The sequence below is a fragment of the Stenella coeruleoalba genome (assembly GCF_951394435.1).
Source record: "Stenella coeruleoalba genome assembly, chromosome: X".
NCBI lineage: Eukaryota > Metazoa > Chordata > Mammalia > Artiodactyla > Delphinidae > Stenella > Stenella coeruleoalba.
Window position 1 is genome coordinate 91,760,517 of NC_137152.1, and position 22,672 is coordinate 91,783,188.

The window sequence follows — 22,672 nt, forward strand, 5'->3', positions numbered from 1 at the left end:
TTGGAGCCACGGCCTCTTTGGTCCCTGCCCACATGTGCGTTTCCTGCTGCTCTCCAAAGGTATTCCAAGATGGAGTCACTGGCAGTGAGAAGAGGTAGCTGAGGATACTGCTGCAGCCTCCCTCTCCCCTGACTGCAGCATAGTACTTTGGGCTTCTGATGCTATTCCCTTGGAGGTGATAGTCATATATGCCTTTTAAGACGTATGCTAAGAATTTGGGAAAACAACACGAGTTATTTCAAAGTAGTCACCAGAAATTCAAAGCATTCAACCTGTCAACGAAAACGCTTCCTCATTTTGCAAATGATTGGCAGTTTGAGACTGGTGACACAGCCAGTGAATTTGTGCTGGAGAAGAAATAAACACTAAGCAGGTTGGTCTCGGGAAAGGCAAGCGAGCTATGTTCCTGGCTACACACAGACCACACAAGTCTGCATACAGCGCCTCATGCAACTAACTCTCCATCAAGGCCTCGGATGGTCTAACTCCCTAAGAGAGAAGAAGTTGTACATCACTCAGCTAATTTACTCTCCTAGCATCTGAAAGCAATATATTAATTATCCAAATGCATAAATTACTCCACAGTATATATATGAATGTATGAACCTCCACGAGGGAACCAAAAGAATCCACTTCCAAAGCACCACTGAAATAAAGATAAACACAATCTCCTGGCCCAGGGTAGCTGGGAAATTGGGAGGGAAAATTAGCTCCAGCACCCTTCCACACCCCAATACTCCCTACCTTTTCTCCAGTTTACATAGCTCTTAAAACTATTCCCTTTCATGTGCCCGAGGCGAGAGCTCTTTCTGGATGCTGCCTAGATGGAAACTATACAAAACAGCACACACCCAAATCCTCTCTGGCTTCGACTTCTGAACTACATGTTACACACTGTCTTCCAAACATACTGTGCTCTTCGATTAAAGAATGATCCAGAATATGGAAATGCTAAACAAATTTCAGCACATTGAAAACACCGATGTATATCCAGCTATTAACAGTCCCAGAATTTGTATAAATCCCAACAATAAACTTTAGAGCACATTCTCATTGATCTGTCTTTAGAGGTACTCTCTAAGTGTACCAGAACAGACTGGAGTTCATATGGTATTACCTAAGTACTATGTTGTTTCAATAAAAAGTCCCTTTAAAAAACATCCCCCCACCCAACCCTTGTCCTCACCCTCAAAATAAGAACAAACAAAAGGGAAAAATGATTAAAAGCATTCTTGCTGATAAACTGCAGCTCTTGATTAGGCCATTTAGATGAGATATTCCACCATCTCTGCATCAGGCTCTTGTCCCAGGATCTGAATGGGAGCTTTTCTTTCCAGAGTATTGGAGTGGAAAACAGGGCCATCTAAATGGAAATAAGGGGTTAGAAAACACTTAGGGACAAGGTGAAAACTCAAATTTTAGAAGTGGCTTTAGAGCCCCCATTAAGCCTCAGGCAAAGTGACATTGGCCCACTACACTCCCCCTGTTGTTCACCTGAGCATTTACTTTTACTGGGAAAATGACCTTGACTCATCCCCGTTCTATCCTGGAGAAGTCATTTACAGACTCTCTGCCCCTATCTCCTCTGATTAATCCGCTTTAGAACTTGAAAAGCCCTGCCCACATGACCGGCTGTGCCTAAACAGCGGGCCAACCACCCGATCTGTCACTGAGGGCGGAACCCAGGGCTACCTGATCCAGAGAATTACTACCTGTCTTATCTGGATTGCAGCTCAAACTTGGTATAGACAAACGACGTGGTCCAGAACCGGCAGCTGGACTTGCAGGAGCCTCAGCCTGAGCCAAAGCTGGAGCTGGAGCTGGAGCTGGAGGAGCAGCTGCAGCCGGAGCTGGAGTTGGTGCCTGAGTCTGAGCTGGAGCAGAAGCCTGAGCCGCTGCTGAAGCCGGAACTGGAGTTGGAGCCGGAGCTGGAACCGGAGCCGGAGCAGCTGGAGCAAGCTGAACAGCAGCAGCAGCAGCAGGAGCAACAACAGCAGCAGCAACAGCAGAGGCAGCAGCTGGAATCTGAGCAGCAGCAGCAGCTGGAGAAACAGCAGCAGCGAGAGCAGCAGCAGCAGTTGCTGGAGACGGGGCGGCGGCGGTGGCGGCGGCTGGAGCGGCAGCAGCGACAGCCACTGGAGCAGCAGCTACCATGGTGGTGGTGTTGGTGGCAGCGGTGGCAGTGATGGCGGCAGCAGTGGCGGCAGCAGCAACTGGAGCAGGAACAGAGATGGGAGCGACAGCTGCGGTTTTGTTGGGTTCCGTTCCCCGTTCTGTTTGCGTGCTGCAGTCCCGGCTGCCTGTCTTGGAGTGAGCTGACAGTAGGGGAGTCGAGGGCGGCACAGGCGAGGGGGTGGAAGGGACAGACTCGGCACGGTAGTCTCCACCCAGGAGGATACCTACAAAGGAAAGAGGGAAAGAGCTTAGAAAACTACAGGCTATTCCAGTATAGACATCCGATTACCTCTTCTTCCTTGCAGGAGGTTCAGGAGGAATAGGAATGGTCCCAAATTCTCTACTTTTGCCTCCAGTGAACCCAGGAATCAGTTTGTCAGGCACCTCCCACCGTGGCTAAAAGCTTCTTTCAGACTTGGCAGATCCCTTCTGGTTCTCATTCTTTAATCCCCCAGCGAAACGTATTAAACCTTTAAGTGTCCTGGGTATCTGTTCTGATTTATTTTTCCAATGGTGATTGATTTCCAACGAGCTGTCAGAATGCTTCTACTTGGTTCCACTTATAACCAACACCAGCCATTACCAAACAGCTGGAAAGGATCAGGGAAAGAAGTCTGTGGTCGCAGAGGAGTGTGATAGTAATTGTGTGATCTAAGGTTCTAACCATGACCATGGTCCCCCAAATACCTACTCTAAGCAAAGGACACTGCAAGTGTCAGAGGACCAAGAAAGGTATTAGAAGCAACAAAGAGAGCTCAAATTAAAATATACATAGCTTGTTTCCTCAGCCTCCAAAAATGTGCCTCGTGGTATCCACAATACTTCTGGGGTTTTGATTAGAGGGGAAGGAATGGACAGGAATGGAATGAAAAAGTACATTCTGTTCTCATCTCAGAATATTCTGGTAACAAAAACCTGCCACCCAGCTCCATTTAGCTTAACTAGAACTCTGCGTCCTCCTATTATATGGGAGGAAAGAACACAGAAAAAGCTGGAATTTTGAAATTTTCAGTGACACGAAAGCCACATGGCCTTTGGACAAAGACAAAAGGTTCCGCATGGCCAAGGCCAAAGCTGAGAAGTTTTAAGAGGAAATTGAAGTTATCTTCTTTCCCACCCAAACAGAACTCAGGATTCTTATCGTCTAGGGCTGTGGCTTCAACCAGTGTTCTCTCAGTGAGACTTCATGGTGTCTCCTAAATATGCAGTCAGCCTCTCAGGAGGACAAAACCCAACCAGGTATATCTTCCTCTCTAGAAGTGGGACTATTACTCCTTCTCATTGCCACGTGGGCACATATCCAAGTCAGGGCTCTCTTTAAACGTGTCACTTTAATCTTCCTTATTTACTGTCATTACCTAGGCTCCCCTTCCAGCTCTTGTCATCCCGCTTCTCTTCCATGATGGGGGTGCCAGTCAGGGTGGAAGAATGGGAGAGCAAGCCTGATCCAGCATTGGAAATGGACATCAGAGACTTTGCTGGCCGCATGGATGACAGCTGCTCTGTCTTACTTGGCTCCTTCCGGGAACGCTGCTGGAGTACCTTGATCATGGCATCCTTCTCAATAATCTGGGCATGGAGGGTCTTAATCCTAGGAGCCAAAGACAAAGAACATATAAAACACTGTTGCCACCTCCAGGTTCTGGTCTCACTTCCTGCATGGACTTGAGCTTCCGTTATATTTTTGACTAGGGGGTGGTCTACTTATTTCTGAGTTGTAAGACAAGAGACAGTGTGCAACAATTTTTTAATGCACACCCATATGGGCACAGAGGAACATCCAGGAGTTGTCAGTTAAACCTTAGGAAGCCAAAGAAAAGTATCTGTGAAAAGAAGGGCTGTATATGAGAGAGTAAACTGATGTAGTGGGTACCCTAGTGAAGAATCTGAGTCAATGGAAATGATGAGTCAGTCAGTGAGAAGATGAGAACTTCTAAGAATGGGCTACTTCGGCTAATAAGTAAATGATCACGCGCTTGTAAGAGACATCAGATGCCCTATCTCCGAGTTTGAGTGGATGTTCTTTTTTTTTTTTTTTTTGTGGTACACAGGCCCCTCACCGCTGTGGCCTCTCCCGTTGCGGAGCACAGGCTCCGGACGCACAGGCTCAGCGGCCATGGCTCACGGGACCAGCCGCTCCGCGGCATGTGGGATCTTCCCGGACCCGGGGCACGAACCCGTGTCCCCTGCATCGGCAGGCGGACTCCCATCCACTGCGCCACCAGGGAAGCCCTGAGTGGATGTTCTTTTACCGAGCACTCTGCTGTACCACAGAGTTGAGGTGCAATGCTAGAAAGAATACCTCAGAGTACAAATACCAACAATTCAGTCCTGGCAGAGGGCATATGGAAGCAATTTACCAAGGACAATGGGAAAAGCAGTGTTACTTGGAATTCCAGAGTTAGTGGGAATGATCAAGGTAAAGGTCATTGCATCTCAAATCCTAAATAACAGGCTGGCAGGGGTGCAGGGGTTGGGGGAGGCTGCATTATCAGGTCCCCCTGTTGTGAATGAAGATGCTTGCCCTTCCCTACTGACCTATCTGGTCTCCATATCAACTTCTCAGATCCACCAGAGTCCAGATCAACATTTTACCTGCCCTCCATGTCAAGGCAACGCTTGTTGGCCATCAAGATTTCTTCTTCCTCCTTCTGGATGCGAGCTTCTAGAGCTGTGTCATAGCTGGTGTTAGGAGAGTGGCTGATGACTGTTGTGTCCCTGGGAAGGAAAATGGCAGTGATAATGATGGGAGGGCAACAAAATCTCTGTCCTAAGTCAAAAGCCTTAGGCTGGAAGGCCCTACACTGAAATCAAACTTATTAGGAAAGGTCGGTTTCCGGGTGACTTACTGATAAGAATCTCCAAGATGGGAAGGTTCAGCTTTCAGAGCTAGAAGAGGTTATTGACAGACATAAGTGCAAAAGTCAGTGATGAATTCTATGAGAAGTGCACAGGCTTGCCTTCAGAACTAGAGAGACACCCTCCCAAAACCTCTGGCAGAAAGTCCCTTCAAGTTTGTAGATCATGACCAGGCAATAGGAAGATATTCATATTTCCACTTTATATGATTATTTATATTACATATGAGATATGCCCACTTTATTCTCATGACAGTCATGAAGGGGAAAAGGCTAGACTTTGAAGGAAGTCAGAGAAAGTACCAAAGAGCTATTGCTACATTCAACAGCAGTAACTCCACCTGAGTGTTTGCTAGAAATGAACTCTAGACATGTCAATAGCCAAGTTCAGGTAGGGCATGGGAGCTGAGTGAGAAGCAGGGCCTTTGAGTCCGTGCCCCTTGATTCCTATCTAAGCTATATCTGAAACATTCAAGTGCCAAATCAATGAGTCTCCCCCAACTAAGTGACTAATCTCTTGCCAGAGTCCCAACTGCATGAGGGACCATCATGTTCCATCTGAAAGTGTCTCAGGCCATTAACTCAAGGGGTAATTAATAAGGAGAAGAGTGTGTGTGTGTGTGTGTGTGTGTGTGTGTGTGTGTGAGAGAGAGAGAGAGAGAGAGAGAGAGAGAGAGAGAGAAGAGAAGAGAAGTGAGGAAAGGAGAGGAGAGGAGAGGAGGGGAAAGGATGTAACCCATGGGCAAGGCTGATGTTTAAACAGCACAAGTCAAACACATAATGGGAATCCTATACCCTCCTGATAAGGGACGTCATGCATCTTTCTTTAGTTCATTTAGAACTAGTGGTAGAGTAAAGAGGGAAGGGAAGAAAGAAAACTGGATCGCATTTGAGTAACTTGGAGGGAAAGAAAACGAGTTTAGGAAGAATGTTGATGTAATTATATTGGTCTTAAAGAAAACCAGACTATAGGCTGAGGAAACAATGAACTGGCACTGCTGCATTATACTTCCTCTGAGAATGAGGATCTGTGGGAGAACTCCAGGCATCTCTTCTGCTGGCAGCTGGTTATGTCCTGTTAGCATAGAGATTGTGACCAGTGCAGATGGCTGTGAAGGAGCAGGGAAATGAAGAGGCAGAAAGTTGGTATTAAAGTTGGGGAATTTTGGTGAGCTTCTGCAAAACTACTGTTCCCCAAAATGCTTCACCTTATATGCAAGGTGGAAACAATTCATTTGAATGGTGAAATAACTGGAGAACAAGAAGGGAAAGGACCCCAGTGGCTTTCATCATTTGCTAAATTCAAAATATTTTAGTATCTCGGAATTCTACACTTGCTCTAGTGCAGTTCACTGGCTTGTAGTCCTACTGGGAATGGCCCCTGTGTTCCAAAGTACCCAAGAGGAAGCAGCATTGTGTAGTGTTGAGAGCACAGGCCCTGACTATAGGCCATGCCAGGGTCAAGTCCCACTTTCCCTAGTCCTCTGCCACTAACAAACTCTATGAGCTCAGGAATTGGGTTAACTGCTCTAAGCCTCAGGCTCCTTGTTTGCAAAATTGAGATAATAATTATACTTATATCTCATGGGATTTTGGGGGGGATGAAATGAAAGTTTGCATGTAAAACATGCAGTGCCAGGCACAGTAAAAACACTCAACAAGTTATTATTAAGGGAGAAAAGTGTAGGTAGAAAGAGAATAACATACAAGAGAGTATGAGTTGAATGAATTCCAGCTCTTGGTATGATCCTGGAGGCGATCCCCGCAGTGCAGAGTTCCAATGTGATGGCAGAGGCTTCAGAGGCAGGCCTCTTTTAAAAGTGCATAGTGTCTACGGACACTGGGGACTTGAGCGTACGGTTTGTCCCTGGGGGAGCCACTTTCATTGCATAAAAGACCATTCTGGGGACACAGAGCCCTGCCAGCTAATTGATATGGACACTGTGAACTCCTCAGGAATGGAGCCTGAAAATGTGGGGCACTTAGTGAATTCCTACAGAGCTGCCAGGACGGCCTTCAACATCAATCTTCCTTCTAGAAGACTGGGGCTACTGAGCAATGGCTTAAGCAAAAGCAAGCAGGCACAGCATTTGAGGGAGCAACTTGGCCTGCTAACTTCCAGTACTCTGAGCCTACCCTTAAGCACATCAGTAGAGAGATGCTGGGCTTGAAATGACAACCTACAGACCCCAAACCGCATTATCCCTGAATTACTATCCTGCACCTCAAATTCTTAAGTAAATGGTTTCTGGCAACTATTCCTCCAGTCATCTTCTTTCTCCTTCCTCTGATGAAGTTATCCCCGTCACATTACTTACACTGCTTTCTAGAATGTCACCCATGACCTCCTAATTAAAACATCTAGCGGCCTTTTAAACTTCAAGTCCATCTTTTTCCTATCGGTAGCACCCTTTTGTTTATTTAAAATGGGAACTCAACCATGAGTGGAGCAGTGTGTTTGAAGTTCCTGGGAGGCTGGAGAGTGGATGGACATGGATAAGACTAGTCCCCGACTATAGGGAACTTGCAAGGGGAGGGGAAAAAAGTAAATAATCAACTATTACAGAAATGAGTTTGGACTTTATTCCAATAGGCAGTGAAGCTTATTAGAGCTTTTCAAAGGGAATGAAATGATCCAAGCTGTGGTTCAGGAAGACAGCATTATCTCTGCTGAAATGTAATGGAGGGATTAGAGGGGCCATAATACTGGAATCGGGCAGACCAGTCAGAAAGGTTATAATCCCAGCAAGAGATATTGAAAACAGGACCCGGCGAAGTGGCAAGGGAAATGGAAACAGGCTACAGGACGCAGAACTGCTAGAACTTGGAGACTATTTAAATGTGGGTGTTAGGGAGAGGGAAGAATGAATGAGGACTTTGTTGTGTCTAATTCAAATGACTAGAAAAGATGGCATACTGCTCGTTTTCTGTGATAGGAAACCAAGGAGAACTTTCTTTCTTTTTGGAAAATGCCTATAATGGTTGTTTTTTTTTTTTTTTTTTTTTTTTTTTTTTTTGCGGTACGCGGGCCTCTCACTGTTGTGGCCTCTCCCACTGTGGAGCACAGGCTCCGGACACGCAGGCTCAGCGGCCATGGCTCACGGGCCCAGCCGCTCTACGGCATGTGGGATCTTCCCGGACCGGGGCACGAACCTGTGTCCCCTGCATCGGCAGGCGGACTCTCAACCACTGCGCCACCAGGGAAGCCCTATAATGGGTTTTGATTTTAGTTACAGTGGACTTAAAGTGTCTTATGGATAGCCATATGACAATATCCATCCAACAAGTTGTTGAAAATTCTAACTTTAATCTCAGAGATGTCAGAGTTACTATTTGAAGCTATAGTAGAGAACAAGATAACTAAGACAGAAGGTAGAATGAGAAGAAAGCAGGGGACGGAACCTGAGAAAGGCCTCCACAACGCAAGACTAGGTAGACATGCGTCACGTGTGTGACCAGTTTCTACCTTCTGCTTTCCCTTTCTTTACTTCCTTCTTTCCCAGATTTACTTTGTCCCAAATAAAAGTGAAACACTGCACATTCAGAGAAAGGTAACAACCTGATTCAGTAAATGCAAAGAAATAAATTACTGGTTGATCGGGTGTGTTATCTTTTTATCTTTTTGCTGCTATGCGGAAATAAATCACCATTTGTGAGCTGAAACTAAAGATCTGCACTGCCAAATCAGTTCTTCTGAGATGAACTCCTACTTGGTAGTAATTTCCCTCATCTACATTAAGCATCTGGAGAGGAATACTCTAGGAACACAATAATATGAAGTTATAATATAGGCCATGTTTTGTGATTATTTATAATAGTCTAAGAAACTAAATAATAAGCCTCAAATAGTAACTCTTGAACAGGTAATACTCCCTATTTCACCATCTTTGAAATCATCCTATCTGGGAGGCAGCAGAGTATATATAGCACTCAAGGTGTCAAAAGTGTAGATTTAAGTCCTGGTTCTTCTGCCTCTTAGTAGCTGTGTGATCTTAGGGGAATTCTTTAATTTGTCTGTGCCTCAGTTTCCTCATCTGTAGAATGGATACCAGTACTTCTCTCAAAGAATTATTGTGAAGATAAGCAATAACTGTAAAGCGCTTAGAAGCATATCTTATATAGTAAACACTACGTGTGATTTCTTGCATTGACAGCTTTCCCTTTGACAAGAGATGCTTCACAGAATCAAAATGCCGGAATGGGTATAAAACAGATAACCCAATATGTCTTCTCACCTGAGAAAAGACAGATGTCTATTCCTATATTAAAAATCTATATTTTATTATTCACAGTGGCCAAACACTGGAAACAATCCGAATATCCATCATCAAGTGAATGCATAAACCGTGGTACATCCATGCTATGGAGCACTACTCAGCCATAAAAAGGAATAAACTATTGATATACGCATTAGCTTAGAGCAAGCTCAAAGTAATCGTGCTGAGTGAAAGAAATCAAACAGAAAAAGTACACATTATGTGGCTCTTTTTATATGACGTTCTAGAAAAGGCAAAATTACAATGACAACAGATGTTGTCTGGGGTCAGGCATGGGAGGAGGGGATCAAGTTAAAGGGGCATAAGGGCACTTTAGAATGTGTCCTCTATCTTGACGGTAGTGGTGGCTACATTATTATATATAATTACCAACATTCACCAAACCAGACACTTAAAATAAGTGGTTTTTAAATATGTGAATAGTACTTCAATTGAAAAATTTCTACAACTACCATTGTATGACCCCAGCAACATTTCCTAATTGCACAACTTATTATTTATGTATGAGCTATTATTTTACAAGTATATTAAGTTTGAGATACTTAATATCTCAGAATAATAAGCAGAATACACAGAAACTGAGCAGGCTGGTACAATGTGGCACTAGATGTAAGGATTTAAGTTGTATAGAGTTAGAAAGCATTTCCTTTCTTCTGTTACTTCTTCCTTTTGCCCTCTTTCTTTTTTCTCCTTTTTTTCCTTCCTTCATTACTCAAACATATGTTGAGCACTTTCCATCTGCAGCCAATATCCTAGGCACTTAAAAATTATTTTGGAAGAAAATAGAATATAAAGCCTTTACTACAGAAAGGGGTGAAGAACAGAACCTTGGTCAGTACATTTAGGGTTGGGAGGAGGGAAAGTGAAATCACTGGACAGAAAAGAAATGGCAAGAAGAGATGTTGGAAGGGAAGGCAGAAGAGCCCACAGGTTCTGAAACAAAGTTTTCTGAATGTTACTTTCCAAATTTGAAATCTCATAAAGAAAGAAAGAAAGGAGGAGAAGGAAACTAATCTCCGTGGCAGAGCATAAGAAGCAAATCTTTGGAAAAATAGTATAATCTTAGCAATAGAAGGGTCTGGAACAATCACCTAGTCCAATTCTCTCATTTTACAGGAATTCAAATACAATCTCTCAGTCTTTTCTGTGGGTTGTATTAATAGGCATCAAAAGGTACACAGTCCAGATATGGAATGTTTGTCCGGGAAACTATTACAAAGTGTTCCTATTAGGTGGGAACTGACTGCTTTTTACCATATTAAATGATAAGCATTTACTGAAAACAGTGATTGCATGGAAACTTTCTACCTGGTGATTTAAAGGAATTCAATTTAAATTAAATCTATTTTATGGGAGCCAACAGATTCTGGAAAGAAATCCATCTGAAAGGGGATTCTCCCAATATTCAAAACTTTCCAGGGAGGAAGGAAAGGGGTAGTTTCTTTATACAAGGCCCCCAAATGACAACCTCCTAGCTTTCCTGCATTTTGACTTGGAGTCTATTCTGAAGTCAGTTTCAACAGTGAACTTCCCAGCACCAAGAACCCTGGCTTTCCAACATTTTCTCACACCGCACACTTTCATGAGCTGTATCTTTCTAAGTTTCTGCTCAAAGATGACCAAAATGCCCTGCACCTCTTTGTCAGTGTTAGGGTTTCCTGAATAACCTCTGAACAAGCACTGGGCACAGGTGTTTTCTTGGGAACCAACAGCTAACATTACACTTCATTCTGCTTCTAAGCTGCCTACAAACTTATCAACCATCTTCCAGCCCAGCTGGGGCTTCTCTGCACCCTATTACTACACTGGCATGGACTGAGCACACCGTTCTCAGAAAAAAAAAAAAAAAAAAGACAGGTAAGCTTAAGCCCATGAGGACCTCAAAATCAAGGCACAGGCAATTGCAATCTGTTTAAGGTTTATAGGGGGTATCTGGAGACAGACAGAGCATGTTAGAGAAACGTAAGATGTCTTCCTGAAGAATTGGGAATAGGTTTACAAACCACCAGTCCAGCTTTTAAGCATTGACCTTCCTCTGATTTGGGATGAGAAGGACTCGAAAATAAATGTATCCACTGCCTCCTCCACACACATATTCCAACCCAAAGTCTGGCAAGTGCTGCCAGGCTCTGCCGGCTCACCGCATTTAGGAGAATGCTAAAAACAACGCCATGGTTTTTAATAACTTTCTGGATAGAGACCTATCTGGGTGCAATATGCTATAGCCTGCTTTAGAGACCCAACTCCAGACCATGGCCCTGTCTGTATCGCCAACAATCCACATCATCTCCTGATTTGAATTTAGCTTTTGTTTCTTTCCCAACTGATGATTACAAACAGCAGCGAGACAAACTGGATAAGAGCACTGTGTCCTCCAAAGAGCAATAATAAATGTTTATAATGAGAAAAGGGGAACACATAAAGGGCAAAAAATGAAAACGCCTCCTGCCACTTTCTCTCCCTTACCAAGTGGAATGTGACTGCTTACATGTGATGAACTTGGAGGCACAGAGAATGTGGGCTTCAAATATAGACCTTCTCAAAGGGCAGGGATAGATTCATGTTCAGCACAGTCTTTGGCATACCTTGGACAAGCCAGAGCTATCAAATGTCAGTAGCCACTCCTGAGTGACATTTAGTTTCTGAGTGGCATTTCTCTGGAGAAACTTCCATTCCAGTCCTGGGGCTAAACAGAGAAACCGACACATGTGGCTGAAAGAACCTGAGGCTTTGGGGAAGGAGGTGTGCGGACGTTCAGTTGATCCCATCTGCAAGTGTTCTGGCTCCTGAAGAAAGCTGAACTATGATTCCAGTAAGTTCGTCAGTAACTTTAATTTACAAATCCCGGACCCTCTGCCCCACAGTTGTTCAGTCTCTGCATAACCAGATTGAAAAAAAACAAAAACCACACACTTAAGCAGAAACTGAGAAAAAAGAAACAACATTATGGGCAAAAAAACATGGAAAGTCTATTCATCAGTCACTTTTCTGTTCTCCACACCACCCCTGCCCTTCATTCAGGGACTCTACCAGCCAGCTACTTACCTCTGAGCAGCTACGGTGGCTGCAGCATCCAGAGCAAAATGTCTCATCACATTCTCCTCTAAATACTTCTGCTCCCACTTAGTCATGTCAGCTTCCAGGGCCAGGATCCTCTCCTCCTTCTCACGAAGGAGCTCCATCAGTGCAGCGGCATTGTATTCTGAAACATTGGTGGGCTGAGAGTTGCCCTGGCGCTGTTGGAGGAGATGCCGAGACCCCGGATGTTAATGAGTTAGGACCACAGTGGCTGAGTCCCATTTGAAGAGCCCTCATTTTTGGAAAGGATTACTGCCCAAGCCACTTCAGTTTGGATTCCGATTCAGAAGCAAGGGGAATTCATAGGACTTTCTACCTCGGGCTTGAGTACGAGACTCTCGATCACGAAAGGAGCCTGCCGTGTCAAATGGTCGTGCTGCTCAGAAAGTGGATCAATGGTTTAAAAATCACTAGCCCTGCCGGCCAGCATGGTTCTCCATAGAAACGGAAATTAAAAATCTAGGATTTGGTCTCTGCCTTGCCCCTAAACTTGTTGTATGACCTTAAGGGAGTCATGCCACCTTTCCTGGGTCTTGATTTTCTCTCATCTAAAAATGAGGAGATATATGGCCAAATGATTCTAAAGACCATTTCCAATCCTAAAATGTCCAGGAGTCTATCTGTATAGTATCTTCACTTCTTATAGGGCCTACCGTTTCTGGGGTTCATATGAAAACAAAAAGTGCAAGATAATAGGCATTAAGGATTTTGCTGCGATAGGAAGCTAAGGAAGCCAACTTCATCTCTACAATTGGTAGGCGCCCTGGAGTAAGATCAGTTGGGGCAAAAAACCTGAAGATGAGTAAGAGTGTGTTTTTGGATTCTCATGTCAGACACTATCTGACAAATAAGCAATCAGGAGCAACTCATTTTCTTGACGTTCTCTATACCTGCTGGATTCGGAGGGATTCCAGTTCTCTCTCCAGTCGTGTCCGGAGACGGTGCTCCAGCTGCTCTCGTTTTTCACACGCTGCCTGGAGCTGTACGAGAGCTTGCTGCATCTTTTCCACCTTATCTACGTACACTTGCTTCTTTTTCAGCTGAAAATCCAGGTTGGGAGAATTACAAGATAGAAGGAAAGAGAACAACAGGGTCAGTTATACAGCCCCCAAATCCAGCCTTGTGTTTAGATCTCTTCCTGTCCAGCTCCAGAAAAGCATGAATGGCAAGAAGGTCCTTCATGAGTATCGGGCTGCCTTGTATTTACCATACAGATAATGTCTCAAGGGATAGGAATTACGAGCTCCTTTTTCATCTCTCCCTCCTTCCCCATCTCTATGTTTTCCCCAAGTCTATTTCTATCAGTAGAGTCTGTCTTAGATGGCAAGCTCTTAAGATTCCCATTTATGGATGTCCTCACCTCTGCTCTTCTTCACTCTATAAACTGTAATATTCTGGGAGAGGGTATATCTTACTTTGGTCATTATAGTAGGGGAATGCTAAAAAAATAAAAGGGGGGCTCTCCAGGGAGAAGAGTTTAATTCGGAATGGAAAGGAAGCCTACCCACTTTATATAGCTGTCTCCTCTCCAAGTGAGAGAAAAAGGGTGGTCAACTGCTGCACGTAGAGGGAGGCCAGAATTGTCTTTCTGAACTCTACAGTCCTGGTAATTACTCGATGTAATCATCACTGCTCTCCTGGAATGTTTCTGCTCCTCAAAAGTGAAGCTGCTGGGACTTCCCTGGTTGTCCAGTGGTTAAGACTCTGCGCTCCCAATGCGGGGGGCACGGGTTCGATACCCGGTCAGGGAACTAGATCCCTCACGCCGCAACTAATGATCCCGCGTGCCGCAATGAAGATCCCGCATGCTGCAACTAAGACGCGGTGTAGCCAAAAAAAAAAAAAGTGAAGCTGCCATGCAATGGTTCATCTTTAGTCTCTTTATTGACCAGCACTGCCCCCTCCCCCAGTTCTTATTAAAAGAACACAGGTCACTTGCGATTTCTGCCTCACTCATGAGCCTGAGTTGATAACATTGGACCGTAATCTCTCAACTATCACTCTGGGACCTTTAAAGATATCTAAAGATGCAAAGTAATGAATCAAATCTAAGACTAAATGAGATCAAATATGATTCTGCCTCTTTGCAAGCTTATGAACCATAACCAAAAACAAAGGTAGAAGCAGGTTGGGACTAAGAGTTTGCGTTCTTTGTACCCTTGTAACTTCCAAGGCAAATCCCATCATGGTAAATCCCCGACTCTGTTGAAATGAAGGAATGAAGAGAATTTCAGAGCTTTTTAAAGAAGGCATACATACCCTCAACACCTAAGAAGATAGGGGAAAGTGCAGCCTTCCCAAATTGTTAGGAATGAGCAGATGGTGCTTCTTCATACCTATAATACTTGTGCGGGTGCCTCTCTTGCTAATAAAATCAACGCATGGACTCTTTCTAAAGTAGAAATTCTTCCAAGCTGGTCACATCTGTTATTATTATTTTCGTGAAACCTGCGGTTAGGGATACTCTCATTAAGATTTAAATGTGAAAATATTATTGATAACATGGTCCAAAGGAAATTCAAGAATTCAGCTCAACTCTAACTTTCCAACAAATTCTCAAGCCCTTGAGATACCTAGATAGACAGTTGCAATGTAAGAGGTTACCCCCTTTACCAGCACTGCCCACATCCATTTAGCTGGGGCCAGACCAGCAGAACCAACCTGATACCCTCATTGCAGAAACCAGGTAAGACCTTCGTGGTAATGTGTCCAAATCACTGCTCTCTAGAATGTCCACTCAGACAGCAATGGCATGTGCTAATGGGGAAACTCTCCTTGTCTTATAACTGCTCTCTCTCCAAATTAGAATTCCTGAACTTTCTCTAGGTGGAAGAAAACTTATATTTTCCTACCAGACTTGCATTATGCCTTGCCTAGGTGACTGGGAAAACTTTAAAAATTCGTGCTACACTTCTTGACATTTCCTTTCATTCCAAGGCCTAGTTCAATCTAGCCTTGTAAACCAGTTGAGGTGAGTTATAAGTCTAAATGTTTTTATCCATTAGACCTTTCCCTAGTTAATAAAAGAAACAAAAATCGCCATTCTCATCCTCTCAATAAGCTTAAACCTTTCTTTCCTGGGATATGCGACTATTTGTAATAACACTGACTAGGGCAGTCAAGACCTTTAGGCCATGGATGCCTCTGCCTTCCTATTTGCTAAGCTTTGAATAATTGGAGAGCAGGAAATATCCTCCATCCTTTGCCTTTTGGGTTCTATAATCCTGATGAGCTATTTAAAGTTGAATGCACTTATTTGTGAATTGCTCTGAAAACCCTAGGGGAGCAGTGCAATGTTAATGCAGACAGTGTTAACTATAATTACTGAGGCTTACGGGAGTTATAGTTAAAGGCAATTAAAGTTAGATAGTATGCAGTTCTTGCCTTGACGGTAAAGTACTGCAACGTAAGCTCAGAGAACTGAAAAATAAGCAGTCAGGACTAGGTGTATTTCTCTATGCCCTGCCTTTCTTGAGAAAGGAATCCTCAATGTCTTAGCTAAGGAATCCCCAGCAGTGGAAGTCACTGAGCCAACTGTCTGGAAGGGAAAAGCAATAAAGGCCCAGAGAGTTTTCTGAGTTGGCTGAAGATAGTCACACAAGTCAGACAACTTCCACAAACCAGGCCAAGGAAAATCCCATCGTGCTTTGCCACTGGGATGATTTTCCACAAGGTACCAGGACCTCTATTGTTGGCATAATTCTTCTACTTCCTTTTCTTTTGCATATCTTTTTTTTTTATTGTGCAAAGTGCCAATCTATTATGTCAGCAGATCCAAATAACCATCGAGTAGTATGGAAAATCAAGGACATTTGCAGATATTAAAACCAAGAGTCACGGACATTAAAGTCCCCAAAATAACTATTTTAATAAGAGAGAAGATTTTACAACATAATATCCAAATCCCCAGGAATTTTTCCAGATAATTTAAAAATTCCCCAAACGCTTTGCCTATCATAGTTTTCTCTGAGGGAAACTTTTATATCTTCCCTAACGAATCTCTTAACTTTATGTCCAATTATGAATCACAATACCCATATACAGGACGAAGAAAAAGTGCAGCTCAGCTATAAACACCAAGATCACCTAGTAAATGCTTAATACCTAGGTAATTTAGGGTACAAAAGGACAACTGTTGGAAGCTACCAGTGCAAGACCCTCTAAAGATGCAATCCACAAAGCAGGCTATCTTCTAAGTTACATATTCTATGTTTTCTAGATCTCATCTATACATAGAAAGGAACAAAGGTCTATGCGGCTTATTAACACCTGTACTATCCTGAACTTTATATGCTTCACTTTTTCCTTCATTATGGTAAATCCCCTTTTCTGCCTCTCTTCTATAAACTTATCTCCTGTGCTAAGTTCCTCAAATGTTAGCTCAGTAATTAAGACATCCTAGATCCCCAACTTCACCTTTCAGTGCCATCAGAAATGTCAATGGTTCCTTCTAGGTAAAGAGAGAGGCCATACAGTAAAATCGTTAAGGTCATGAGCTCTGGCCTCAGGCTACCCCAGTCCAAATGTTGGCTCCCCACTTACTAGGTATGCAACCTGAGGAAAGCTACTTAATCTCCCTGAACTTCCCTTTACTCATTCATACATAACATAGAGATGATGATCATTTGATATACCTCTAAAAGGAGCAAATGAGATAACAAATGAAGTGCTTAGTAGAGTGACTGGCACAAAAAGTGCACAGAGTTTTCTTTTTTAAAGAAAAAGTTAATCCCAAGTCACACATACTCTAGTCCTCTCAACATTGAACATTCATTCCAGATAGCCTTGACATGGTTCTCATTATCTCAATAACTCTAATAAACACATCAATTAAGACATTAAAAACACAGCTATTTTTCCCCAGGAAGACATATAACACTAGGCCTCAAACCCTTCAAGCAACAGAGCTTCAGATATCTTTATAGGGCAAAGCCTTTCACTGGAGATACAATTAGAAGAGAGTACTGAGTAGCTGCAAGGACACCATATTCTCTCAAAATGACACGATTTAGAGAGCACCTCCACTTTGTGAGAGATACTTTAACTATAGTCAAAGGTACTGTTTAACTGAAGACACTTAGGCAGAGCTCATTCCCTGCCACGCGCGCGCGCGCGCACACACACACACACACACACACACACACACACACACACACACCAGGAATTTCTATTTGACAGCAAATTGAAAGGTAAAGGAACAAGGTGGCAATCAGGAGACTTGGGTTCTTGTCTTAGCTCTGTTTTTAATAGCAATTTGCTTCCCTGTTCTCAGCCTCAGAGTCCCCATTTGTTAAAAAAAAATGACGGGGGTTTTGGGGGGTCAGCAAACCAAAATGGTCAGCAGTGGGCCAAATCCAGCCATGCCCATTCATTTACCTATTGGTTAGGGCTGCCTCCCTGCCATAATGGCAGAGTTGAGAGTTGCAGTTGCAAAAGAAACTCTATGGTCCACAAAACTGAAAATATGTACTATCTGCTCCTTTATAGATAAGGTGCCAGCCCTTGGAGTGATTTTCAAACTGTGTTCCACAGTCCTACTGTTCTAAGGAGTGCTTCAGAAGCCACTACAATGGGTGAGTTGTATCAAGTGGCTCCACTTTTATGTGTTTTACAATGAGGGTTCTACATAAAAATTTCAAGAAAAAGACTGTTACATCTTTGAAGATACATATGAATATCCAGTTGACCCTTGAACAGCATGGGGGTTAGGGGTGCTGACCCTCCCTGCAGTCGAAAATCCATGTATAACTTTATAGGCAGCCCTCCATATATGTGGTTCCTCCATATCCACAGTTCCATATCCAGGGATTCAACCAGTGGCAGATCGTGTAGCACCATAGTATTTACTACTGAAAATGTCTGCATTTAAGTGGATTCACACAGTTCAAACCAGTGTTGTTCAAGGGTCTACTGTATATATGTTCTTGTGCTTTGTCTTTTTTCCCTAAAGAATGGGCTTCCCATCTTACCTCACTCCATCATCTTTTCACACTTGACACTTCAGCATGGTTAAATAACTTTAGGTTCCCGAGGACCCCCTCGTATTTTAGCCCTCATTGCCTTTGGATATGGCATTCTCTCTCTTAGGAACGCCTTGCCCACTAGGTTTTAAGAAGTTTAAAAAAAGCAACAAAAAACCAGCAACAGTAGGATAGACAGATGTCTATCTAATAGTCTTTCAATTCACAAATATTTTATGAATCTAAGCTTCCCCTTTTCATCTTCACCACTGACCAGTAACTAAGGGGACTGGACAAAATGGGATCCTAGAAATCTATATAGGTATATTCTTGGAGGTAAAAAAAACCCCATAAAAGTCCTGCCTTCGTTTGTGTGTATGTACATGTAAGAGACAGATCACATAAGGTGTGTACTCTCTATAGGATCCTAGATGATTTATTTTTCTATGCCTTTAGTGTTCAAGGAAGTGAAAGTTCACTTGAAAAGTTTCTAAAGCCAAGGTAGTGGTTCTGGTGTAGAGACAAGTACCCACAGATCTCTAGAAGAAGCCAGAACCGAGTTCCCTCTAGATACTCAGTGAATGGGGGAACTCATTCCATCCATTTAAATTTTCTTACCAAATGCCAATTTTCAAAAACCTGTCAAAACCCCCCTTCCCTAGCTTCCCTAAACCTGTGTTCTCCTAACATGGTTCCTTAAATCATTCTTACTTTCTGTCTTGATCTTTTAGACCCACCTTCCCTTCCAATTTCATCCCCATCTCCTGCTATACCCCAAAGGTCCAATCTATGGTAGTTTACTCTTTTACCTCTATACTGACGGTTCTTAACTGGGGGTGATTTTATCCCCAGGGAACATTTAGCGATGTGTGGAGACATTTTTGGTTGTTACATCTGGGGGTAGGTTGCTATTGGTATCTTGTGACTGGAAGCCAAGGATACTGCTCAACACCCCACCATGCAACAGGACAGCCTCCTCCATCACTATCACCAAAGAATTATCTGGCCCCAAATGTCAATAATGCTGAGGTTGAGAAACCCTGCTCTCCACTTCAGCACTACTGGAGATTTCCTTCATGCCACAATTCTCACAACTGCTTATATTCATATTTTAATGTTATTATTACTCTCTTTAGTCACAGACCCCTAGCTGGGGGCAAGATTTCTCACTCTGAAACAATGTGCCCCAATGTGCTTTCATCTTTATCCAAACTGCTATCCCTTCAATAGTTCAGCCATTATAATCATTTATCCTGTTTTTCCAGTCTCCAAATCTTGGAATTATTGTCCTTTCTTCCCTCTTTCCTTTGACCACCATATCCAATCTGTCACTATATCTTAATTTTAAATAACATCTCTCATATTCTTTCATTTCCTTACATTTTCATAGCCTACATAGTTTAAGTCCTTATTTCACAACTAAATGATTAGAATAATAACCTAATAGATCTTCTTACTTTGTTGCCCTCTCCCATCTACACACAAGCACCTATGCACAGATGAATACACACACATACACACACGCACAATCAGTCCATCTGACATACAATTGCTATAACAGACTTGCTCGAGTAGAACATTATGGCACTGCCTTATTTAAGAACAAAAGCAATCTACTGCTAGCACATCCACTGAACTACTATTGATTAGGTACCTACTATATATCGAAGGCAACTTTACACCTCCTCTCTCACTTCTTTAGACCACAGCTATTCTTTCTCATCCATATTTTAAACCACTTGGTATTTTTCAATTCACCCCCCGATCTACTGTCTCATTGTCCCCTGTCCATCCTAGATATACCTCTTAGAAATGCCTTTGTCAATGTTCTAGGCTCCTACTGCCTTACAATTCTACCAGGCCTACTATGCAAATGATCAACCTTTGTATTAGTCTGATCATTTCTTCATCCTTCCTCACCATATCAGTAAACTCTCAAGGAGCTCTTCCTGAATAATCTTACCTGAGCCTGATCGCTGCTTTTCCCTAGAGCCTCTTATAACGTGCACTCTATTAGCAGTCATTTTATAAGATTTTGTTCAAGTGTGGATTCATTCATTCAACAGATATTTACTAAATGTTTATCACACATCAGGCCCTATTCTACAACTGAGAGCAGTAGTGATGCAATGGGAGGCAAGACAAAGTCTGTGCCCCATTGAAGGGCAGTATCCCATAAGCCACTTAAGGATAGGGCCCTCTATTTTCCTTCATATCTCTCTTAGGTTATAGATCTAGTTCATTTTTCACTACACTCTTGGTGACCAGTTAATATTAAATAACTGTCAAATACAAAAACAAGAATGAGCATAGCTTAGCTGTAACCGTGAAAATATAAAAATAATAAACACACACATTCATAAATGTATTCACTTTGCTTGGAAAGTCAAGATAAGGGTTTCAGATCATTCCTATTAAGAGATAAGTTTTTAAAGGGGAGTCATAAAATTGGGAGGAAGAACAGCAGGAAGGCAACCTATTGAAGAATAGAGCAAATACTCTTGAGCTCAATCAATCATGTTTTTCCATTGCACTTCTGCAATAATTTGAACCCATTCCCAAGCATTTGGCAGATCTCTTAACCCCCTTCTGACTCAGGAAAATCTGATCCCTGCAAATGAATACCACGTGATGGCATCTCTTCCCTCCTTCCAACAACTGCAGATGTCTTTCAAATTTATTTTTTCAAGGATGGCTATACACAAAATTACCTCTAGGGCCCCTAAAGCTACCCATTTGTCTCAGCCATTTGTAAGGAAGTGATTTAATCATCAACCTTCTCCATTTATTCACTGGTGGACAAAGCATAGTATGGGATATTTTGGAATTAAGAGATCTGGGTTTTCTTCTAGATGTATTACTAACTGTATAAACTGTCTGCACTTTAATTTCCTACTCTACTGAAACTTCCAAGCTTCATAGTGGGGATGTAGTAAGTATTTGGAAATATTTTTGAAAGGTTAAAAATACATGGTAGGAATGAATCGGCAGAACACAGAGGATTTTTAGCACAGTGAAAATATTCTGTATGATACCATAATGATGTATACATATAATTACATACATTTACCAAACCCACAGAATGTATACTACCAAGAGTGAACCCTAATGTACACTATGGACTTCGGGTGATTATGTGTCAATGTAGGTTCATCAGCTGTAACAAATGTACCCCTCTGGTGGGGGCAGGTGATAACAGGGGAGGCTGTGCATATGTGGCAGCAATGAGTATATGGGGAAGTCTCTGTACCTGTCCCTCAGTTTTGCTGTGAACATAAAACTGCCCTAAAAAAGTAAAGTCTTAATAAATAATAAAAATATATAATATGGATAGAGGGGGTGGGCTACTATTATTAGGTAGATGAACACCAACATATACACACATTCTGATGACTAAAGGACATTGAGATGAATAATACAGAACTAAGTCCAGTGTCACAGAGGCCATCCTTCATTATGTCTGATTTTCATCTTCCCTTCTATCACCCAGAACTCCAAACACTTATGGTGTCACAAATGTCACAACTGAAGTGTACTTTCTTTGCTCCTCTCCTTCATACAACTAAGTTATATGTTACTCCATGAGCCTTCAGTGATTTCCATTTGATCTTATTTAGCCTTGCCCAGGAGCCCACGGCTCCAAGTAAGAGTTCCCTCTGAAGCAATTTGGTAACACTACCCTGGTATTAGCAAGTTGCCTGTGTCCACTGCCAAGAAGCTGTGGTCCACTGGTAGATATTAAAAGAATTGAAGAGTAAAAAAAAAAACCACGCCTAGAAACTTGCTACCAAGGGAATGGAGTTCATTCTCTTAAGGAGGCTAAAGAAAAATACACGAGACTTTCAATTTGGGAATTTCAAAAGCCAAAATCATAGGAAAAACTGAGAAAATCAAGCTTTGAGAAGTAGCTCCACCTCTATTGGGGGTGGGGAACATAATTTCTTATACTGAGTGGAGCAATACCTACTTCAAAGAAAATATGCTGCCATAAATATGGGAAAAGCCATCCTTAGATGAAATGCCCTTCAAATAAGTCAACAGAACACTCTGGAAGATTCCTGGGTAGATATGTATTTTATCTGAATTCCTATCAATACTCTCAATGCACACATAATTCATACCCTCAGATCTTCTGTCACATTTATAATCCATTATAACAATTGTATGAGTTTTACCTATACCAACAAAATCCTACTGTTTGAGGATTATTTTGGATTAGACATATAAATGTCTATGCCTAGGACATCTTCCTCTAATATTGGCAAAGAAGGAGACTAGTTATTGTGCTGTGTGGATAGGTGTGATAACAGAAAATGATGTATCT

General features: G+C 42.6%; 1 protein-coding gene across 2 annotated transcripts in view; it reads right to left on the reverse strand.

Moving 5' to 3' along the window:
* Positions 1-1,216: 1,216 nt before the first annotated feature.
* Positions 1,217-22,672, reverse strand: part of AMOT (angiomotin) — a 58,980-nt gene continuing 37,524 nt past the window's right edge. For both annotated transcript variants that reach the window (XM_079909967.1, XM_079909968.1), the window contains 6 exons: positions 13,279-13,428; positions 12,356-12,546; positions 4,771-4,893; positions 3,534-3,766; positions 1,713-2,399; positions 1,217-1,363 (listed from right to left, as the gene is read on the reverse strand). In XM_079909967.1, the coding sequence (XP_079766093.1) occupies positions 1,266-1,363; positions 1,713-2,399; positions 3,534-3,766; positions 4,771-4,893; positions 12,356-12,546; positions 13,279-13,428 (1,482 nt within the window). In that variant the 3' untranslated portion in view covers positions 1,217-1,265. The remainder of the gene's footprint in view (positions 1,364-1,712; positions 2,400-3,533; positions 3,767-4,770; positions 4,894-12,355; positions 12,547-13,278; positions 13,429-22,672) is intronic.